The following is a 24,532-nucleotide window of genomic DNA, read 5'->3' as shown; positions in this document are numbered from 1 at the left end:
TTTTGGTTTGACAAAATGCAAGTTTAAAGTTGCTAGAAAATTGCGTTGATTTTTGGCAATTTTTTTAGTGAAAGGTTTTGCTAATTTTCTCCATACAAAAATAACACAGGCCAACAAGGTTTTCTAATCAAGAATCGGACTATACTTTTTCGAAGGTCTTTGACGTGCTGAATTTGAATCTGACCCCAGAATAGCCCAATCACGTCAGGTATTCGAGATATTCTAACCTAAAAGTACAAAAATCTCGGTTTTTTCTAAAAACTCTGAATAAAAAGTTGCAAATTAGTGTGCAAATTTTATGAATTTTCTTGAGTTTTGCACAAAGTTTGGAGATTTTATTATTTTGTTGTCTGGTGTAGAATGAACAATATTTTTATAAAAAATTATAGAAAATAAATTAGAATAAAAAACTTTGGATATATTGCGAAAAATTCACTGTGCCAATACTTCTGTTCGGCACTGTATGTACATACGTTCATATATTTTCATGATACTGTATTTGTGTATCTGACGTTTTAAATATGCAAGTTACGAATGGTGGGAGAGTCAACAACATACGTATGTATGTACATATATGTAAATATATAATATATTCATGTATTTATGTACATACATGTGTATACATACACCCGCGTTTAACTAATTAGAAACGAAATTCAAAATGATATTGTTTGCAAATTATGTTTATGTTTTTTATTTTTAATAATTTTCATGCAAAATATAATTCAATCTGTAACAGAAACCACAATAACAAAAGTTTCAAAGCTTGTAAAAATTGCAAAAAAATTAATCAAACTTCAAAAAAATTGTCATCAAAATTTCCAAATTTTTAATCAGAATATTTCGAAAATGTTCGGGTATGCAATTATGTAGCCCATTCAATTGTAGTCTAAAAAAGTTCAAGTCTGAAGTCGTTAAAAATTACCGTTGATTTTTTATAATTTGCGAATTTCTTGCATATAACACATGATCAAATTTTTTTTATATGGAGATCCGCAACAACCTCCACAAAAAAAAAAATTAGGATTGTTCTATACAGAAAAAATGTGCCCCTGTTTTTTATTTTGAAATAAAAAAATTAGAGGTCACTTAAAGCGCGTATTTTATATGGGGAAAAACTATTTTTCGTAGACATGGTATCAATATTAAAATCAATATTTTTCGATCAGAAAACTCTGTTTCTCTTCAGTAAACGTTTAATAATAATAATAATACCCAATTGTTTAGTTAACGATTTTTCAATAGTACTAATTTTTATAGGTCCCCAAAATGCTAAAAAAATGCAATGACGGGACCCACAAAAATCGTTTATATTAAAAATTGTTACATTAACAGTTGGGTATTATTATTGAAAGTCTCCTGAAGAGAAACAGAGGCTTCCGATCGAAAAATATTGATTTTCAAGAATTCTAAACCATTTCTACGAAAAATTGTTTTTTTTTTCGTATAGAACACTACTAGGGGGTGGCATTTCTTTTTTTTTTGTACCATCCTAATGTACATAGGTATGGATGGATATGCCAAGGCGATTTTGATGATAATGATAACAACAACAAGCAGATTACGTGTGCGCGTGCGTCATATTAAATTCACTTTTCATTTGTTGCTTCTGCCGCCAAAGCTGGCTAGCTAAAAGTATGTATGTATGTACATACATATGTATGTAGTTGTTATTGCCATTTTGTTGCTTTCTCAATATAAAATACTACATACTACATATGATTGTATGTATGTATGTATTCACAAGCATTCGCCACGATACTTTCGGACTATCTCTTAGTTTATTAAGTAATTCGCTATTTAGTTTACTTGTTCTAGTCGTCCACTCAGTTTCGCTTAACTAAGGTTACGCGAGTACAAAAATATACTAAATAAACAATACATACATATAGGGATGTACATATATGTGTATATTTATTACATATATTAAAATACAATATATATAAATTGTGCTGTAAATTTGGCGTTTTGCTGCTTAACGATTCTGTGAGATAAACACTTGTGAGCGCTTTACATAATTTCGCAAAATTCATCAGTCGGTCGATATTGCAAAGGAAAGTGCCGATGACAAAGTAAAAAAAAAAATACTTGAAATCAACCAGGCAGAAACAGAAACAGTACATATGTACAGACGTGTAGAATATTTCATTTGAGTTGTCATTTCGTTGAGACGCAGAATTTTATGTTCCAGCATTTGGTTTTAAAATTAACGTGGAAAATTTCTGAAATTATCGGTTTTAAATTCGATGTGAATGTGTTGGAAGTGATGATGTAAAAATTGTGTGTTTTGTATTAATTTTTCGGTCATATAAAGTGCAATAGTACATACATACATACGTGTGTGAAAAGAAAACATTTCAAAATACATACAACATACATACATACATACGTATATGTACGTCTATAATCAGTAATCCAATGATAATTTGAACATATACATAATTGCAAAGTGGTCAAGGTTAAAAGTACTGTTGTATGCTAAGTTGACCAAATTGTATTACAAATAAAAAATATATTATAAAATATACATGTGTACATACATCATCCGTACGTAACTGCTTACGATTATCATCGAATGCTCTGCTTTTGGTAAGCTTTCCAATAAGTACTTCGATTTTTCTATTTTAACTAACAACAACCTACCTGTTTCGTTAAAGCGGACATTACATACGTATTTATATGCATACGTATTTATATGTATATGTATAAGCCAATGATTATGTATGGACGTTTGGTTTTATATTTGCTTTTTTTTTATATATGTATAGTATGCACATACTTGGTTGCTCAGAACCAATAAAAAGTTATATATGTATGTATTGTAATTTCCGTCAAGTGGTCACAAATAAAGTAGATGAAGATTGTCGTGACGAGCTTATAGGCAAATTAAAAAGTACCGGAAGAAGTAAACACCATATTTGCGTAAGAACCGCACACAAATATATTTAATAAATATTTTTTAGGTATCAGTGGCGTAGCCAGAGGTAGGGGATTAGGGTGATATATCCCTCCCTCCCTCCCCTTATCCGACGAGCTACTATATTCTACTTTTGATTTATTTTTCTAAATTAATCATATATAGTTAGGTACCTCGTTTTCCCTGCTTAATTTAAAAAATTTGACACCTCCAGTTTTCTGTTTACAGCCTTTTTATTTTCATTATGGTACTTTACAGCTAAATAAAGTTAGCCCTTAAAATTATGTCCTTATGAAAACATGTAGGGTATTACATAATTATTAAATCTACCAATTATGTTTAAATCTATGGGTACTGGTGTCTATTATGCAAAGCGCAAACCAAAATTCCATTAGGTATCGTCGGAATCGAGATATTTCTAAAAACCTTATTTAAGGCTAATTTAAAAAAAATAATAATTTTAAATTGTTATTTAAATGACATTTAACTTTCGTTGGGTATCAGGTCAACTTTATTTAAATATGCCATACACGTGGCAACACTTTTACTTGCTCCTTGAAATTGCTGTTGCATTTGTTTGTTTGTTTACATTTTGTACTGGGCATCTGATTGTTCTTTGGCAAGATTGATAAAACAACCTATTTGTCAATCGTGATTGTTTGGTACAAACACACGGTTGCATATATATATCATATTTAACCAAACCAAAATTGGCCATTTAAGTGCAGATTAAATGTATGATCTGAAACTTACTTTACTTACTTACTGGTCTCCCGAAAAAATTCTCAAAAATCAACGCGATTTTTGAACCGGATGAAACTTGCACTTCATTAGAGTAGAATTGTGTGTGCTATTTTCCAATAAGTACTTACAGCGAGACGGTTTTGGTGCGCAATTTTCTTTTAAATTGGGAATAGTTCCCATCGTCAAAAAAATAAAAAAAATATACATTAGATTTAAAATGTGCATCCATATTTTCTTTTCACTAATTACGTTTCATCAAATCAACCTCTTAAACATTTTGTTTACATTTGAATTTGAAACATAACCTTATTTTTTCACTCCTGCGAATTCCTGCTAGTAAAATTTTTGGGGTTGTTACGCTCTCGAATTCGCTCTATCTTGCAAATTTTTCGGGTTATTGAATGCATTTCCAGTAAAAACTTGCAAGTACTAGTAACAATTCGTAACAATTTTTTGATATTGAACGTACCTAATATTAGTTATTTAAATATGAGATATGCAACCCTTAAATTGTATGGGCTATAAAACTGCATACCCAAAAATGTTCTAAAGATTTAGATTAAATTATTGAAATTTTGATGAAAATTGCTTGAATTTTAATAAATTTTGTATAAAGTTTGAGACTGTGATTTGTATGGTTTTGGTTAAAGCTTGAACAAAAAAGTTAGAAAAAGAACAAAAAAAAAACATTACGAATATATAAAAAAATAAACATGTGGTCCACAAACAATTTCATTACTCTACCTCAAATAGTTCCAGAACATTTCTAGGGATATGCAGTTTTAAATATTTAATTCGTATGAGAGTTTGAAATAATATTTAGCCTGTAACCAACTATCCTTGGAAAGCCTGCGAATAAATCGATAAGATCGCGGAAGGTTTATCGCTTAAGAAAAAACCGGCTCCTAAAATATCTCCTTTTTAAAAGCCTTTTTTCTAATTTTTCCCACTGGGTATGTACTAGAGGTATACGCCGCCGAGCCACACTGCCGGCGCCGCCGCCGCCGCTTTTTATCATTCCTCACGCGCCGCCGCCGAGTTACGAAAATATCGGCGCAGCGGCGGCGTTCCGCGCCTGAGGAATTTTGTACAAAATTTTCATGATGTATGTACATTGAAATACATCGTTTGAAGGAACTAAATACTACTCGCATAAAAACACAATTTTTACGAAATGATAATTACATGTTTAAAGGAGTTGTTTTTTTTTGCATAGTTTGGGCCACTGGACAAGAATATGATCTCCTTTATTTTTCCAAAAAGAGCGTAACTCAGAAAAAACATAGGAACATATTTTTTGATCGAAAGCGTTTATTGCAGTTAAATTAGGGTCGAGTACTGGTAATCTAACGATTTTTTCCGCAATAGACAATTCTTTTCAATACTACAACAATAATACTTTTTATACATATACTACAACAGCAAGAAAGTTATCACACACCAAAAACCTTAACGCTAATATCCCAAAAAGCAGTTTTAACGGAAGCGGCCTCATTGTATCTACTTAACTCCCTAATTATTAGAGACAAAACAAAGACAAATATTTAAATATTTTAAACAGAGTTTCAATAAAAAGCAAATACTTTTTTTTGCTAAGTTTTACATCCGTAAGTTATTTTTTATCTGGCGTCCCACATACGTAAAAAGTACTAGGTGGCTGTGTGAAAACTACGTTAGCATTTCTTAGTGGTGGTCAAACCCCAGGAAGGAACCGCTCCCTCGCATCGCAGTGTTTTCTACACTTCTCTCCCTTTTCCCCCTTTTTTGGTAAAAATTAGCATTATATTTCATTACATTCGGTTCTCCTTAGAAAAAATTAGCGCTTAATATTTTAGTGGAAATTTTGACCATCTTAAACAGTGCGAAAATGCGAAAAACTATTTCTTAGCTCATGCTAATCATATGGTCAAGGAATACTTTGCCTTAGGTTTTTTCAACAAATTATAACAAAAATATACTCCAGCTTTTGCTGAAAGGTAAATAAAACCTCTGCGTACAGTTTTAGAGCATAATTTCAAAAATGCCATGTCTTGAGTTGTATCACTTTTGAATATCGTGGGCGATATGTATTGCATAGATATCTTTTAATGCAGACAGCTCTTTTTAATTCTGTCATTTTTCTCTCTGTTCGTACAATTGCTCGTCGCTTCCATTGCTCCAATAAGAGAAATAAATCAGTTATCCTGAATATCAACTGACTGAATGCATATTTTTTCTTACTTTCATTTCGCTGAAAAAAAGCGAAAACCACCGAGTAATCCAATTTCGCCTCTGACTTTGTGACCATGCAAAATTTCAAACAGTGCAACTGTAGTAACTGTATCTGCAGCGAGAGGAATGCGCAAAACTACGCGCAGCGAAGCTAAATGACTTAACAACCCCCGGAATCAGTGCACGGACTACGAATAAATTAATATTGGTAGATTCTAAATACAAAAATTGGTAGAAGTTGGTATTTTTTTTTTTTTAAGAAACAATATTAGATAGTTTTTTTCATTTAGCCCTACAAGAAAATTACTTTTTTTTTTCTGACCTCTTCACTAACACAATAAAATATACACCAATACACAGGAAAGTATTTGTAAAAATAACCTATAGGAAATACAATATGTAGAAAAGAGACCATTTAGCACTGCTGGTAAAATACCCATGTGAGAAAGGGACGCATAGTCACGTGTACACAAAAGAACTGGTCAGGTTTTTCATATTACCCCCGAATTTCTGATGAGGAAATTGCAGCATTATTGCATCAGCACTGAGCGTCATTTGACCGGTCATTTGCCAGTAAAATTTCTTGTAAGGTAGTATAAATGAAAGCGAATTCAGGTGTGATGGTGTTACCAAAGCAGCTGGATTTTCGCCTTGGGGATTCTTAGTGTCAAAATTAGTTGATAGAGATGCAATTTCACTTTTAAATCGTTTATGGTCAGAGTTAACTTTTCATATTTATTTTAGGCATGTTCCATTAAAATATGTACACGCTGCGTTCATTTAAATCTCTTTGCTTGCTTTCGGGAAAATATTGGTAGATTTTACGCTTTTATTGGTAAAAATGGTAGAAAATAAAATACAGCTTAAAAGTGGTGAAGTCCTTGCACTGCCCGAAATGCACCAACACTCATCGATGTGTACTTAGTTTGTTTTAACCCTTAAAGGCCGACTGAGCTCGTAGTGCAAATTCTTTTGAAGTGGGTCTCTTTCAGGCACTCGCGCAATGTGACCACAACGACCGACGAGAGAAATGTGTACTGTTTGGGGTTGTATTTGCCTTGCCGCCCAGTCTATTTTCTGTGTATTGTGTAAATATAGGCGGATGGGTTGTGAAAAAACAGACAAAGCAGGTACGAAGACAATAATGCGAAATTTCAAAACAGACGTACTTCTAAAAATGAAATTCTTCTAAGAAAACAATTCAAATAGGGGCAAAATTCTGCGAATAAAATGTTTATAAATCTATGTGAAATTGTGTTCATTATAAATATACATACGTACACCTACGCAGATAAGTAAGTAGCAACATAAATATGTACGTCGTGGTATTTGAATTGTGAAAAGTGAAATAAATTTAACGATTTGCTTGTGAAAAATCGACTGCGTATCTAAGGTTTCGCCGTGTTTTCGGAGAAATATTGCCCAAAAAAAAGTGTATCATACGTAGAACCAGTATGAATAAACTAATTTACTATTTATTGTTGATATAACGCAAAAGGAATAATTGTGATGTGCAAAGATATGCACATACATACATATGTACAAATATCTTCACGAAAGTCATAAGAAAGTACGACGCACCAGCCTTTTCATTTGATTTTTGAATGCGAGGAGCTCTCTGACGGTGGGTAAATCGATGTATACGGGCTTAACAAACGTACTTACATACATATATTTAAACGGACATACATACATATGTAATATGTACATACAAATGAATGCGCGAATACAGGCATTCCAGGTGCAGTGCACAAATCGAAGTGAGAGCCCATAGTATAAACTCAAGAGGGGGGAACCATATCCGTGAGATTATTAATACTAAATCCTTGATTAATTATTTTGTTAGTACGGCGAAAAGCTAAGGTGATTTTATACATACATACATACATATGTATGAAACACTGAAAGATTCAACAAAGCTAAGTGTGCTAGCAACTCTTCCTCCACCACGGTGTTTAGCATTAATTTTTAGGAAATGTTCTCCATTAATAATAAATTGAATACTCGGCGATAGATACATACATACATACATAAGTCTCTGCTACTATTTACATATACACAAATCTCCTTATTGAGCTCGCCTTTGATATGTTCAGCTCTCGGTCCATATTAAAACATTCATGTGTTTAGGACAGTAGTGAGTTTCTTGAAGTGGATAATTATTATTAAAATATGGCTATGTGTACAAGTGGGTGTCAGAAGAAAATTAACTAAATGTGCAAACTATACGAAACAAGTGATTTTAATGCGTTGCAACAGCGTTTCTGTCACCAAAGCATACACAATTTACCCGTACATACTGATATAAGTACTTATGTACAGAATAAATATACATACATACATACATATTATATGTGACCAACTTTTTCATAGCTCAAAGAAGTACAGAAACTGAAAACCAAAGATGAAGTATGAAAGTAATGAAAAAATGGTAAAAGCAGAGTTTACAAAAACAGTAACAGTGTACCAATTCAACAAATAAATTGTATTAATTAAAAATCTGTACGAAATATTTATTATTCTAAGACAAGGCGCTTATTCCCAGCGATCTACTAATCGTACAGAGAGAAGTCATGTATCAAATTAAACCCACTTTTGAAATATTTGCATAACCAATTTTTGAAGTTTTACATTGAACAAGTCATCGTTATGTTCATTTCAATAGGCGCAGCAACTGCGGAGCGCTCTGAATATGTGGAGTAAAAAAGGAAGTCCACAGCAACACCTTGAATATGTAGTGAGAAGGGAGTCAAAGTGTTTTTTGTTATCTTGTTATGTCAGTTTCAAATGCATTTACAGGTAAACAATAATGCATACAAAATTACGTTTGTCAATCTTTAGAACTTTTCAGATGTATTTAAAAAAAAAACAATGCTGGATATTGCAAAGAATTCCATAAAGCGGGCGCCAAGTAGTTCCAAACCTAAACGTACTTTAAACTAGATAAAAAAAAATTTGTTTGATTTACTTCAGGATTTTTCCGTTTTTATTTTTTTTTTTTTTACTGAATAATATGCAAATAATTTTTTTAATTAGCGGTTTCTTAATAAATAGAAATGATGAAAACACTTTACTCTTATTAATTATAAACAAAATTAAGAACATTTCAAAAAACCGTAAAACCCCCCTTATCGGTCTATTATCGAACTTCACTGTGGTATGCTGGGAACAATATTTTTGAACAAATAATTAAACAGTTAAAGAAATTTCAACTTCAAAGGTAGTACCAAGGCTTATCAAACAGGTATTAAAGCAAAAACAACATTTATGTGTATTTTGTTGTTGCTTGTCTTACCTAAAGTATCAAAAACTGTTCTGATTTTGAGTAAAAACTAAAAATTAAACTTTGAAAAAAACAGTAGTGCGACTTTCTTTCTTAGTAGATTTTGTTTGATTCTCGAAGCATTCATCCATCATATAGAAGGCCCAGTAATCAGCGCTTGTGCTGCGGAGTTTGTCTTGATTGAAAAATGTATATGCCAACGGAAAGGCCAATGAAAGTCGAAGAAAGGCAGAAATATGCAGTTTTAAGATGATTGGAAATAATCATGCTAAATGAAAAAACGTACACTAAAATATGATACAAAATGTGTAGAAAATGTAAACTAAATTTGTCAGAGAAGAGAGAGTTTTATTCCATTTATTAATTTTTTATTGCATCAACATTCTTTTAATTATTAATAAATTCAGTTTGTTGTAATTACGATGTTGCTGCGTTTTAAGTTTTTCTCTGTAACGTCAGGATTTTTTTTTAAGGACTTTGAAATTTGAAAAACATAATTCAGAAATCTATGTATATACAAAATTAGTGCAATGTAGAAAAACAGTATGACTATCAAGTTAAGGACAAAAAAGTCTGTAAAATTAAGGCCGATTAAATTTGTTGGTGCATAAGGACGATTAGGTATTGAAAATGTCCTTTCTACATTTTATCATTGAATATCCCTGAAATTTTACAATAATTATTTTCGAAAAAATTATATGTTAAGGACTGAAATGCACTCGACCATATCCTCGAATTACGTCCTTCTAACTTTATTCAGTTAAAAAAATTAAACTAACTAAAAGGACATTTTCAATACCTAATCGTACTTGTGAACCAAAAAATTGTAATTGTTTTTAATTCTACAGAATTTTCCCTTTCATTTGGTGCCCATACTCTTTTTTCTACATTGGAATGAATTTTTTAAATATTTTTTAGAATTAATCATATGTATCTTTGCAACTACAAAGTTGTTGATGTTGTTACGTCTTTTTGCATTTCAGGTGACGATATGTACTATATTAAATATTTCACCAAATCTATATCCTCTATACATATCATCGGTGATACTGCAAAACGTTCTATGTCACTTATTACCTCTGGTGCTTAATTGATCTGTTATCTGTTTCTGATCGCTTCTGGCAATCGTTCATCTTCATCAGCCAAATGTGAACAGTTTGGTCATCCGTTTATTAGGGTGTAACGATTTGCAGATGCATTCCGGTGCAAGTAGGAGACCATATAGGTTTCAAGGGTACTAATAGACATAGACCGTTTTGCAGTATCACCGACGATATGTAGGTATTAGTGATATTTCGAATATCATGTTTTTCAAATTTGCGAATGCGAATGCGAATATTAGGAATGCGAATGCGAATGTTAGGAATAACATTAAAAAAAGCTCTAATCTTCTTAAGTTAGCGTTTTTTATTACTTAAAAATTTTGTCAATTATTAGAACATTGAACGAGTGCTTAACGTATACAGTGTTTTAATCTAGTAGTCAAAGTTCAAAAGGGACATATTATGTATATTTAAAAAAAAAGTAATTTTGCTGCCTTTTCTCCCATGAGGCGATTTCTTAAAGGCTCGTATACAAGTCCGGCTGCACTAAACAATGGCGGGTGGTGGAGCGCTCAAATATTTGCGGGCTAGATCTGTCAATTTGTCGTATTTTAGTTTAGTTTTCCACCAATCGAGAGGATTTTCACCGATATAAGCTCGTTTTTATTTAAGATAGGCCTTCAATTGAGCTTTAATTTCACATTTTTTAATGCTTCCAGATTCTACATCCGAGTCTTCGCTTTCGCTGGAGAAATCTAAAATTATTTCTAGGTTGCTTATAATACTTTTAGCAGTACTTGTTGAAGGCCCATCAATTTGCTTGATATACTACTTAACCGTTTAGCGCCTGAAGCTAAAAGCCGGTTATTGTCCGCACCCTGGTTAGGCAGACTTAGAGTCATTTCAACAGCATTCGCTAAACATTCGTATCGTTTGATGCGATTGCGAATGTCGAATGCGAATCTGTAAAATAATGCGAATCATTTGCATAACGAATGCGATTGCAAATATTCGCAACATCCCTGGTAGGTATGTATATTTGCATTTGCGTATGCACATACAATGTAAATATGTATACATACATATATGTATGTACGTATGTATGCATGTGCAATTACTAAAGCTTAAATAACATCAATTCTATGGCGAGATGTGAATATCTTTTGTGAAAATGTTTTTGAAATAATCAGGTACACAGTTTGCATACATACATACATATCGTCGTTTAAAGTACAAAACCGCGTAACTGACTTTTGAGCCAAAAAAGATATTTGCTCACCGGAAGGTGCTGGTATCATGCCCTTCCTTATCGAGACTTAGATGTAAGAAGAAGAAATAATTAGGAATAAAAGAGATAACCGTTTTGAAATAATAAAATTTTTACTCTTTCCTAGAAAATTAAGGCAACCTCACATACGAGGTTTTGCATTTTTTTTTGATACGCGGTATTGTACTTTAAACGACGATATATATGTATGTATGTATGTGCATGCATGTGCTGAATTGTTTTTAAGTAGAATTTGCCAGCTTCCGAGGTTTCGCTTTCCAATGTAATTTAAAGCTATTTTTTGCCGATTTACTATGTTCCGGATTTTTTAAAAATCACGTACTACCAATATCAGTGAAATGCAAATAGAGGTAGCAAACATCGCCACTGAAATGCAAAAAGTCGTAACTTATAAAAAATTTAACATTGACTTTTTGATTGATGTGATGGATTTCATTGAATTACAAAAAAAAAACTAAATATTAGGCACGACTTTTTCCATTTCAGTAACGGTGTTTTTATGTATGTATTTTTGCATTTCACGTGACCATATGTACTGCATACATATCTAACGTTATGACATTATGACACAAATTAAAATCATACCACAATTGAATATGCGTTCATTCAAATATTATTCGTTGCAGGGTGGCTATCCGGCGCGTTTGAAGAAAGTATTAATTGTGACGGCGCCTTTATGGTTCAAGGCTCCGTTCAAGATTTTGCGGCTGTTTGTGCGAGAGAAATTGCGTGAACGTGTCTTCACCGTGTCTGTGCCGACTTTGCGCCTTCACGTGCCACTGAAAGCGTTGCCCCTGCATCTTGGCGGAGCATTGGAAATCGATCACGCCACATGGTTGCTACAGTGCCGCAAATCGATGACGAATCGTGAAGACGAACTGCTCGCCAACATTGAGCAAGCGGCTTTCAATCGAAGCAACAGCATCAACACAACTAATATCAGCAACATTGTGAACAATTCAGTATCCATTAGTGCTGAAAATAGCAACACCCACGTCAATAGCAACATAAATACGACGGTAGCCACGTTAACGAACGACGATTACAGCCGACGGTTGCTGGTTGGCGAAGAACCTAACGAGAACATTACATTGAAGCAGAGTAACTGTAATTCGACGTCACCGTTGCCCGCTTGCAAACAAATCGACGCAGAGTCACTGGCGACAGCAGCGGCGACGGGGCCAACAGTTGGCGTTCCTGTGCTGAATTCATTAGACGCAAGTGGAACCCAAGGAAACGCGGCTTTAGTGAATGGTGCAATCGTTTCGTCCGCAGTCACCAGCAACGGCAGTTCAAACGGCTCATCCGGCTTAAGTGAGTCGTGGTCGGAAAACCCGCCAAGTAGTGCTTCGTCTGGGTTTAGTGATGACGACAGCCTGGCTGGACAGGAAGGAGACCCAAAAACAATTGAACAAATTGTTCAAATGGTGAAGGAGCAAGGCCGAAAAGGCTTGGTAAAGGAGTATGCAGATATACGGAATCGAGCGCCCGAAGGGACTTTCGTACATGCAAGGTATGCGTTGAGCATTTATCAAGAAAAATAATGCTAACAAGTTAATAAAAACATAATTTTGTATCCGTTGCAGAATGCGAAATAACTTGACTAAAAATCGTTACACAGATGTACTATGTTACGATCATAGTCGGGTGGTGCTATCCAGGGACGACGGTGAGGACTATATAAACGCCAATTTCGTCGATGGATATAAACAAAAGAATGCATATATTTCTACGCAAGGTAAGCGGGTAAAACTAAGTATTGCGTTTAAGATCAGATACTTGTGTTTTAATAGGTCCATAAAGACTATTTTAGCCCATTACATTTTAGATTCTCATTGACTCTTGTTGTTGTTATTATTGTAGCGGCTACTTAGCCCCGCCTAGAATCGGATGGTTCTGTTGCGACGGGGTCGGATCAGTGAGAGATGCGTGTTAGTTGAGTTGGGTTGGGTTGGCGGCGATTCTACTCCGATGACTGCATTCACAGGCAGAAGTTAGTGAAGGTGGTGACAGTCTCCGAATTNTAACGGCCTTGTCCCTGTGGACAGATCGCACAGAAGCTGCACGCTTCCTAGGGTTGCCGTTAGTGGAACTTGACGACAACGACTGAGATACCAACCGATCTGGGCGGGGTTGTTGTAGCCGCTACAACAACAACAACAACAGTCTCCGAATGCCGTTTATTGCCTATCTATACAGTTCCGGGTCTAGTCGTACATAGTCCTGGACACCGTCCTTCAGTTCGTAGAAATGCCTTAGTTTAGAACCGGCCGATCAATTGCGTTGTGTGTTGCCAACAACGTTTCTTTGTATTTGCCCGAAGAACTACCGGCGGGCGATTTGAGGACTTTGTTGCGCCTATGTATTTCATTGGCAATTGCGGGTGTTTGCGCGGAGAAATAAAGCAGCCTATAGAATATTTTTGAGCACTTACTGAAGCCATGCTGATGCTTAGCTGGCGCCAGGTGGTAAGTGGGTCCGCTCTCCCCCATTTACACACGTCGGGAATAATAAGAGTGGTCATAGACAGGTTGAGAACCTTGGTTAGGTAATCTACTCCCGATTGATCTAATTTTTTCTGCATCAACCTTAATTCCGTCTGGCCCAATGGCTTTGGAGGCTTTCGCCTGCCTGATAAATTTTTGGGCTCGCTGATTACGAATCTGAAGTGAGATTTTGAAAATTCAAAATGGCGTATCCAATATGACGCTGATTATTTAAAAAAATATTAATTTTTTTTGAAACTTTCTATAGGGGATTTTATGGGGTAGCTGATTATCTACGAATCTGAAGGCAGATTTGGAATATAAAAATGGCGGATGACTTTTAAAAAATCTATTCAATTTTTATGAAACTGTCTGTAAGGTGTTCTTACAGCTACCCATCAAACAATCGCAAATAAGATCCATGAGAAATAAAACCGTATTTGCAAAACGAAAAGCTGAAATTCAGAAAACGCTTTGGAAAAGCTATATATATCGAAGCATACAAGCTATCTCAAGAATTAAAATATGGCTGTCTAACGAAATATTGTTAAGAAACCTTTAGTTGATAAGTTATGAATAATATTTGAGTCTTCCGGAAGGGTTTTCCTGTGCCACCTTTTTAAAAGTAGATAAATTCAATCATTCCAAATTAAATATTACAATAAAAGGCGCGCAATGGTTCTGGCGGTTGATTTATCAGTGGTGATTTGAGATTTACCCCTGCACAACTCAGCCAACTCGTTAAAAGCGGTCCGGGCATTTAGGAGGATTTCACTCACCATTTTTCTCCATGACTATAAGATTGATTTCATATATTGCTGTACCAAGTTCCGTTATTCTAACGTGAACACTTTCAGAGATGTACAGTAAGAAAAAATCGGTTTGTATAGGAGGTGCCACGCCCCCTCTGTATATCGAAATTAATTGCAGCCTATAATCATCGGTTCGGCCGTTCTCGAGCTTTGCGAACACATAAAAAACGTCTTTCAAAACATACATTATAGATTATAGATTATTATTATAGGTTTAAAAAGGTTGCCAACTGTGTAAAAGGTTAAATTCAAACTATTCAATAATTTAAATGAATTATTACAATATGGGTATCAATCGAAATGATTTTTAATGGAATTCCATCTGGTTTCTGTTGGGTTTCCATCTGTTTAAAATCTCAAATTGAGTTCCGGAGATAAGTTAATTGAAAAAGTATGACAAGTGAGAAGTTTAAGAAAGTTTTTGTTTGAAAATATTTTGAAGATGGTTAAAAAAATCTTAAACCTCCTGTTTTTTAATTGAGTTTTCTTGAAATAAATTTTACTCAATGTAGCACGTAGAAATTTCATGCACTCAGCGAAGGCGTTGAGAGCGATCTAGTATATATATATATGTATTTATTTTTTTTATATGAGAATTGAAGTCTGTTTTCTTTGCTAAAAATTACTTGTTATAAATTAAAGAAGCAACTTTAAAAGAACTCCTCCAAACGGCCTTCTGAAGTACGTCCTATAAAAGCCCTTCTGGAAGGCCTTCCATGGGTAGCGAAAGAAGAAGCCTCCATACAAAAACGAAAGGAGAAAGGAATGTAGAGTGGAAGGCCTCTTGACTCTCAGGAGGGCCTTTCGGAAGGGCTTTTAACTCCTAAAATTATCTACTGGGTTGGTTTTCACATTTTAGTCTGTATGTCAGATGTCACGTCAAATCGGCAAATAAATGCAGTTCTTAAGAATATCCCGACTCCAGCGCCACCTAGCCAGTAAATTCTTGGTCGGAATATTTCTTTTCAAGGTGCTGACATACATATGTTCCAAATATGAACCATGTACATACAATGTTCAGAAAACTCTAGGACTCTGTGACGTCTCAGCTTTAGTAATTTTTTGGCAGCAACAACAAAAAGTGTTGATCTTTTTTAATCGAAAACTCTTCAAGTTTCCAAAGAACTATTTTTTACATAAACGAAATCGGTTCATCCGTTCGGATAGGTATAGCGGTCATACGAAAGACATTTCATTTTTAAATATATATGGGTTAAGAGCTATCGTTAATTTTAAGATGTGTGTAAGATGACGCTTATAAAAAAAAAAAAAAACAATTTGGTACTAAGTCACCATTTTCCCACCAGTCTCCCGAAAATTTTCCTGTGAATGATTTATGAAAATCCAGATAAGCGTCAAAAATCGTAACAAAAGATCACTCATTTTGGGTAAATTGCAATTAGAGGCCATTGAAAATATGCATATGCGATGAAAGCAGTATTAGGTGTTTTTTTTTTAATATAACTCCAACATTTATTCCAATTTTTAATTTTGTCTTTAATTTGTAGATGTTAATGCTTTCCGTTTCCCGTTTTTTATGCTGTTTTTACAGGACCATTACCAAAAACATCCCAAGATTTTTGGCGTATGATATGGGAGCAACATTGTGTGGTTATTGTGATGACAACGCGAGTTATGGAGCGTGGGCGCGTCAAATGTGGTCAATACTGGGAACCGACTGAGAATAGTTCCTTAGAATTTGGGAGCTTCCATGTGCGAACACTTAATATAGAAATAAATGAAGATTATACCGTAGCATCATTAGAATTGAAAAACCTTAAGGTAAGAACCCTACTATGTATGTATGTATGTACACACGTAAATATAGTATGTATAAGAAGTTCCATAACAAAACACAATAATTCCAAATGAAACATTTTCTTAAATAACCGAGAAAAAGTAGAAAGCAACGACAAATGGATGCCCTTTTTTAAGTGACATCCATGGTATTTTAATGGTTGTTTAGAATGATGGAATATCGCTAGGGACGGCTTTGATTATTTGCATAGTTTGAAAATAGTGGCAGTTGCATTTTTACAAATATTGCCGAAAGAATTGCATTGGGGTGGCTGTGCTCGTACTGTTTCCGAGTACGTGTGAATGGGCATTTGTCCCATCTTGTTTAATATTTTAACTATATAAACGACATTGGCAATAGGTTGATATCGGAGTATTTGCTTTGTACAGATAATCTGAAGATTTTTCGAGAAATAGCCGGTGACAAGGACATTATTGAACTCCAACAGGATGTATGCGAACTTGAGAGTTGGTATGTATTAAATAAGCTGTCTCTAAATAGCGTTAAATGTGCTGTGATTGCCTTTTCCCGATCTCAACTCCATTTACCAGTGGGATGCGTGCTGAACGGCCAGTTTGTACAAACTCTTTAGATGACCTTGGTGTGATTGTAGATGATGACACAGTGGCCGCATAACTCAGTGTGCGTTGTTATCATGCATTGGGATTCATCTGCAGATCTGCCAGGGCATCTAGAAATGTCCGACTGTTCACGGCTTTCGCCAGACCCATTGTGGAGTACGGCTCGGTCATTTGGTCTCCATTCACGGAACAGCAAGTCGATGAGGGACAGAGGCGTTAGTTGCGTTGGGTTTTCCGGGCATACGTAGATGGAGATTCAATACAAATTAGGAGTGTACTCGTACCCAAAACTATCTAAAGTTTTAGAAAACTTTTACTGGTTTTGCGTTCTCGTACCCAAAAGAGAGAGCAAAATGTGAAAGAGAGCTGCAAATTTCTGCTGAAAAAATTTTTGCCAGGTTTGAAAACCGCATAAATTCAAATCCGCATAAATAGAGACCTAAGTGTAATTAATTTGGTATTTTAAAAAGGTTTTTCTTATCCAAAACTATTCGATTGTATAAAATGCCAAATCGGGAAAAAATGTACCAAGCAGAAAATAAATTGCCAAATGAACCACCTGTGGCAAGAGAAGTGATCGGTTGTTTCGAAGGTTGCAAGTTTTTGCATATTTTGCGTTCTCGTACTTCTGTGGATATTTTGTCTCTTTGAGAGCGAACGCTGCTAAATTTTCAGAATTTTTGCTGCTGGATAATTTTGTCCGCTCAATACGAGTACACACCTATTATCTCTTGCATGGACCTGAAAACAGAATTGCAATCCAGGCCAACAGACATGCCTCGGACTTTGCTCTCTTTGGAGGAACCCTTTCTTCTTTCAGGGCGCAAATTAAGGAAGTACTGCTGGTGACACAGGCAACTTAGTAATAAATCAATATTGAAATTTTTAGTGAATAGAAATTCCTACTCTCCTAATAAGTCTTTTAGTAAATGACTTAAATAAAACTAAAACTAAATAATACACGCGATTATCTTTTTACATGGCTGGTTGTGAATGAGACACTCATCTGAAAAATCACATTATTAACCAAATTCATTTATTTGTACGAATTTTCAAACGAAACCGAGTTAAAAGAGAAGGTCGTGTTGGTCACTCCACGGAAATGAAACTTTATCATCATTTTATCAAGGGCGACTTAACCTGAGGTTTTTTTTGAACAAATTATGGCAATAATTTGCTCCAGCTTTTGCTAAAAGGTAAATAAAAGCTCTGCGTACATTTTTACGGCACAATTTCTAAAGTGCCAAATTTTGAGTTGCGCCTCTTTTGAAGACGGTGTTCGATATGTATCTTTCGCTCTGTTTTATTTTATACCAACTGTGTACATATACATATATGTATATGAGTTATTTGATTGGTGGCAAAAAAGCGGAAGAAGAAAGAGGGAGAATTGCACTCCCTTTACATCCCAAATGTCACAATTTTTCGTGAAACTTTGGATGTAGAATAAAAGGTAAAACCAATTAAACATTCGTAAGAGATGTGAAACAGCCGTGCAAAAAACTAAAAAAAAAAACAATTTTTAGCAAAAAAAAACCGACTTCAACTCTCATATAAAAAAAAATATATATATATATCTCATGATCCACTGATCGGATTTTAACCAGATTAGTATGGGCCCACCTCTGAGACACACTACCTTTCCGATGCAAAAAGAATTATCGAAATTGGTTGACGTGGTCTAAAGTTATGCGGATACATACATACATAAAAAAAAATATTCCGACGAACTGATAACCTCCTCCTTTTTTGGAAGTCTGTTAAAAAATAAAAAAATATAAAACTCTAAAGCGAGGATCAAGTGAATTAAAAATATGTACATACATGCCAGAAACTGATTTATTTTAGCTTACACAGTACATACATATTGATGTAGAAAATCTGAACGTTTTTTTAGCTGATCAGTCATTTAAGATCATATTTGAATATGTATAACGTTCTTCCTTTGATTTCAGACTGACGAAATTAGAAACGTTTCACATTGGCAATTTACAAGTTGGCCCGATTATGGCGTGCCCAGTTCTGCGATGGCCATGCTAAATTTTCTTCAAAAGGTGCGAGAAAAACAATCGACTATGGTGAAAGCGTTGGGCGACACTTGGGCCGGGCACCCACGAGGACCGCCAATTGTGGTGCACTGCAGCGCGGGTATAGGTCGAACAGGTAAAATCAAAACTGCAAAAAAGAGCGGAATCCATAAACTTTATGATTTATTTAATTTCACAGGTACTTTTATTACATTGGATATATGCATATCGCGTTTAGAAGATGTTGGTACTGCCGACATTCGTGGGACTGTGGAAAAAATTCGTTCACAGCGTGCCTACTCTATACAAATGCCTGATCAGTATGTGTTTTGCCACTTGGCGCTTATTGAGTATGCAGTGTCGCGTGGCATGTTAAAATCTGTGGATTTAACGGGGTTCGATGAACGAGACGAAGATTCGGATTAGAATCTACCTGGGTAATAAAGCGGTCACAGCACGGAAATCTGTCCTTCAAGAGGAATGTTTTGAATGCGGTCTTCGTTCTGAATGGCGGTGATGTGTTGTATGAAATAATTATGATGTAGCTGATGTCGAAGATAAAAGCCCAAAGGAAACAGAAAACAGAAATGGAAATCGAAACTGATGCGAACGCCGAAGCCGAAGCTTTCTAAGAAATGTAGCGCTACTAATTTAATTGTAAAAGTATTCACATTACTAGATGTTTTGTTGTTTCATTTCGTTTTATATCTATTAAGAGAAGTGAAATCTTTAATGTGTATGTATGCATATAATATGTTTGTTTAAATTATAAATTTAGTTTCACTGAAACATACGATAATTAGTGTTTATATTTAATAATGGATATAATATATAAATTAAACAATAGTTAAATGTGGCGAGGTTACACGGAAATAGAAACAAGATTTGCATAGATGTACAAAATAATTTTAAATAAATCAAAAAATCTGTAAAACCGTACATTTAACACTCTCTTTTTTTATAGCCCTTTTCCATAACCGGCCTGATTGTAGTAAAGTCCAAAATAGTCGGAAGAAGTTTGATTACAGTTCTCGTCAACATTTACAACGCCGATGGGTGTAAAAGATGCGATTTAAAAACAGATGCCGAAATCAATTCAATAATTTTAGAAAAAATAGTGGAGTGTAAGTTCTTTTAGAATTAATTTGTCAATTTAATTTGAGCAATCAGTATGGACGAAACGTAAACATTTGTTAATTTAACTAAATATTGCACTGTGAGTACATAAAAACAGTTTGGTGATGTTGCAAAGTACAACGAAATGGAAAAAAAATAAATAAAAAAATAAAAACAACAATAATTGAAGCAGGGAAAGAATCGGAGATGCCTGCAGTTAAGCGAAAATTTGAGCTGCTCGTTGAATAACTTGAAAAGATAAATATCCAAATCCAATGATAATAAACCTGTGCCATGTTCACATGTAAAGGCGAACCGTCCTCCAGAGCCAGAAAAATACCAGGAATACTAAATTTCCTACGATCAGATACTTCAGTCTCAAAAAAAAAAAAACGAACAGGTTCCTTTGATAAACTAATGTTATGGAATATTCACTTACACACATTCAGAAATCAAATTATAATTACTGTAAAGAGGTTTTTAGTCCATACACTTTTTTCGAGGCTTTGTTGAACTTACGACTTCAACTGTGTCACCACGCATTCAATATATGTACATACATACATACATACATATATCGTCGTTTAAAGTACAAAACCGCGTATCAAGAAAATGCAAAACCTCGTATGTGAGGTTGCCTTAATTTTATAAAACTGTTCTCTCTTTTATCCCTAATTATCTCTTCTTCTTACATCTAAGTCTCGATATTTTAATATGATTGGATAAGGGCTTGATGCCAGGAGCTTCCGGTGACCAAATTTCATTTTTGTGGCACAAAAGTCAATTACGAGATTTTGAAGAACCACGATACGCGGTTTTGTACTTTAAACGACGATATATGTATGTACGAAAATAGTTTATTTCTTTGTAATAAGAAAACTGGAAAGCTCCTTGTATAAAAAATTTAGTTTGCCTAAACATTAATAAAGAAGAAATCAGCCTGATAACCAATTCCATGTGAGTAAATGTTTCCCATGCATTGCAAATACAAACAAAGAATAGACAACCCGAAAAGATTGGTTTTGTCTCCCTTTGTAATTTTTATGATGACTACACACGATGCTTCGATTGTAGCCTAATTTCGAAACATTTTGGTTGGCGCAACGGTTGCCTCGTGTGTATTCAGCATTAGGAATATTTGTTCACGTGGAATTCCCGCAAACGTATTTTTTCTTATGCTTGGAAAACTTTCACAGAGAACGCAGAAACCAAACCTAAAGGTCATCAAATAGATGTAAAATCATATACATAGTATTGTATTTAGTTTAGTTGAGCCAGAAATTATGATGCAACTCATATATGTACTCTATTAAATAAAATACATAGAATCAAATTATCCTCGATGAATAAATATAAATATTTCTTATGCATCGTATGCATGCGTACGTACGTATTTGCTCCAAAAACATTTTTGCGGTGTCATTAACAATCTCCCACAGAAAGAAGCTACATAGATACATATATTCGTATGTTGAATATTTTAAGGTGATGAATAATTATCATAGACAATTTATTTAACATACATATTTTAAACCGAAAAATACATACAGAAAGAAAACTATCGAAAATACGCAAAGACGTGGAGTTTTTCATTTCAATTTATGGGGAATTTAGCGCGATTGAAATGTTATTATTAAAAGTTGTAGAGGAAATAGCGATCGAGAGATGAGATTCAGCCAACGTCCTTCGGACAACCCTGCCTATCGTTGGACAAATTTCATGAACTTGCAGGAAGAAAAATCCTGTAACTTCTGACTCTCTCAAAAGTGTTCCCAGTAAGAGAAATTCTTGCGTACAGGAACGACTTCCTGTAAATTCATACTGTGTCCTGGAGTACTGGAACAAACTAATTTTTACGTGACGAGTTGCTCGTTCAATACAAATACGATTCGAGCCTAACGTCGAAACCACAACCGTGCACTTGAAGACTGGCCGAAGTCGGATTAAATATGTGTACAATGAAACGGTTGCCGAATTAGAACTTAGTTGCGCAAGAAATAAAAGAGATTTATGCTTTGGCTTGATACATTCTGAAAACAGCCAGCAACTTCGCCATCGGTTTCTATAATTGTTTCTATCCGTATTATTCGGATATTCTTGTATAGGGATAAAATTTGGATACCCGGTTAGTATCCGTTCATTTGTGTTAACCGGATAATATCTGTTATTTGGTTATCCAGGTATTCTAAACCGTGTTTGAACGGATTCGAAAAAAAAATTGTCTTAAAATTAGAAAATCTATTGATTTGCAAAACAAATAACAAACACTTCATTAACAAATGTTATTATTATTACCTCCCTTTTATTAGCTCGGGATGTAACTATGTAATATTGATGTGCCTAAAAGATGCAGCGATTTCTATTCTCAAGTTACATACCTGATAACAGTACGAATGTAAATTATAATAGCGAGGTTTTAGTTTTTAAACTATAATTTTATTTTTAGATTCGAAAATCCGAATAGTGGTGTTTCCAGCAGAAATTGCTTCGGCAAACCGTTTCAAAGAACAAAGACCAAAGAACAGCCACCGAAGAGACATTGAAATGGAAAGCAAACGATTTAAATTAACATTCAATTAAATTTATGCTGTACATATTAGTTGCGTTCCAGATACTTCACGATTTGCAGGTTTTACAGGATTTGCAGGAACAGCTGTTTTCTCCATTAATACACCTTATGGAAGGTGGTCACCTGGAACGGCTTCCTGTATGTTATCTAAAACCGTCTGCAAAAGTTCACCCCGTCAAGGTTTTTGGTAAAGTGCAGTAAGCAAAGGACAGGAACATAATTGTGTCACAATAGCACCCACTCACCGACGCCGGCAACTCCTAGTCCCTCCGACAATCTGCTCGGTTTGTCAGTCCAGAATATACCGTAACGTGACATCAGTCAAGGGCAACTCCTGCCTTGGCTGTTGCCACTTTAGGGCATACTCACGACTTCGCAACACGCTTGATTGGAAGAGTGGGCCCCTGCTGTGCTGCCCAGTCGCATACCTCCCCCGCGACGCCGCCAACCACCACCACAAGGCAGCACCCCCTTTTGCAGCACATATAGCAGGGAGCCGGCAGGCAACACAACTCCTTAACTCCACACATAACAATTGGTTTCCCAAGGCACACAAAGGTGCTACAATTTAACTGTAACGGACTCCAGAGCAAGATCGAGGAGATAAACGTCTTCGTGGGAAGGCATGGAATATTAATAGCTGCGGTCCAAGAGACGAAGTTGCACGGCAATTCAACCTTGTTGAATTACGCCCGATACAACGTGCACATCGACCGCAGGGATACCATCCTAGAATGTCAGGGTATTGCTATCCGGTCAGGCGATGTTGAGCTCGAAATATTTAACCTATATATACATACATACCCCTTGTCACCAGCTGCCCGACAGGATATCACCCTGAAATGGGTGCGCTACTCAGAGGTGAAAACCGTATGGTAGCTGGCGACTTTAACGCTCCGCCCCTGCGAGGGAACTTTTCTAGTAGCGTTGGACCTGTCCAAGGCGTTCGACACTGTTAGTGATTCAACGCTACTAGAAGACATAGAAGCCTCCTCACTCCCACAGGGACACGAACGGTGGTCGGCGAATTACCTGAGTGGTCGACACTCGTCAGTAATTTTCAGAGACAAAACCAGCAAGCCACGTAAAATTAAACAGGGGGCACCACAGGGTGGTGTCCTGTCCCCACTAATGTTTAATTATAACATCTCAAAGCTTCCTCAACCACCAGAGGGTATCAATATTGTCTCTTATGCTGACGAGATTGTTCGATCATGGCGTCTGGGAATGGAATTGATGACTTGTGCTCGAAAGTAAACGGTTATCTCGCCGAACTTTCTCACTTCTTCACTGCAAGGAACCTTGCCCTATCTCCTGCGAAATCCTCGGCAACCCTATTCACCACCTGGACGAAGGAGACAGAATGCAACTGGGTATTCACGTTGATGGCGTAACAATACCGACGGTGAATAACTCGAAAATCCTCGGAGTTACCTTCGACAGTCTGCTCTCCTTCTCAGCGCATACAACCGCAATAGTCAACAAAGTACAGAGCCGCAACAATGTCCTCAAGTCGCTGGCCGGCAGCACTTGGGCCAAAGATAACGAAACGTTGTTGGCAACATACAAGGCAATTGGCCGGCGGGTTCTAAACTATGTGGCCGCCTGGGACTAGCAGGACGCAGTGGTTGAAGCTACAGACATGCCTGAACACGAC

The 24,532-nt window shown here is 35.5% G+C and overlaps 1 protein-coding gene across 1 annotated transcript in view; it reads left to right on the top strand.

Moving 5' to 3' along the window:
- The window catches only part of Ptpmeg2 (Protein tyrosine phosphatase Meg2), a 39,262-nt gene extending 18,577 nt beyond the window's left edge, over positions 1-20,685 (top strand). The window contains exons 4-8 of the mRNA XM_017612422.1: positions 12,113-12,999; positions 13,073-13,224; positions 16,337-16,566; positions 19,119-19,326; positions 19,390-20,685. Of these exons, the coding sequence (XP_017467911.1) occupies positions 12,113-12,999; positions 13,073-13,224; positions 16,337-16,566; positions 19,119-19,326; positions 19,390-19,616 (1,704 nt within the window). The 3' untranslated portion in view covers positions 19,617-20,685. The remainder of the gene's footprint in view (positions 1-12,112; positions 13,000-13,072; positions 13,225-16,336; positions 16,567-19,118; positions 19,327-19,389) is intronic.
- The last annotated feature ends 3,847 nt before the right edge of the window (positions 20,686-24,532 follow it).

Source organism: Rhagoletis zephyria, unplaced genomic scaffold (assembly GCF_001687245.7).
Source record: "Rhagoletis zephyria isolate East Lansing unplaced genomic scaffold, Rhagoletis_zephyria_1.1 Rzeph_scaffold_00536, whole genome shotgun sequence".
Classification (NCBI taxonomy): domain Eukaryota; kingdom Metazoa; phylum Arthropoda; class Insecta; order Diptera; family Tephritidae; genus Rhagoletis; species Rhagoletis zephyria.
Note: the sequence above shows the minus strand (reverse complement) of the source record. Positions and strands in the feature narration are given on the sequence as shown.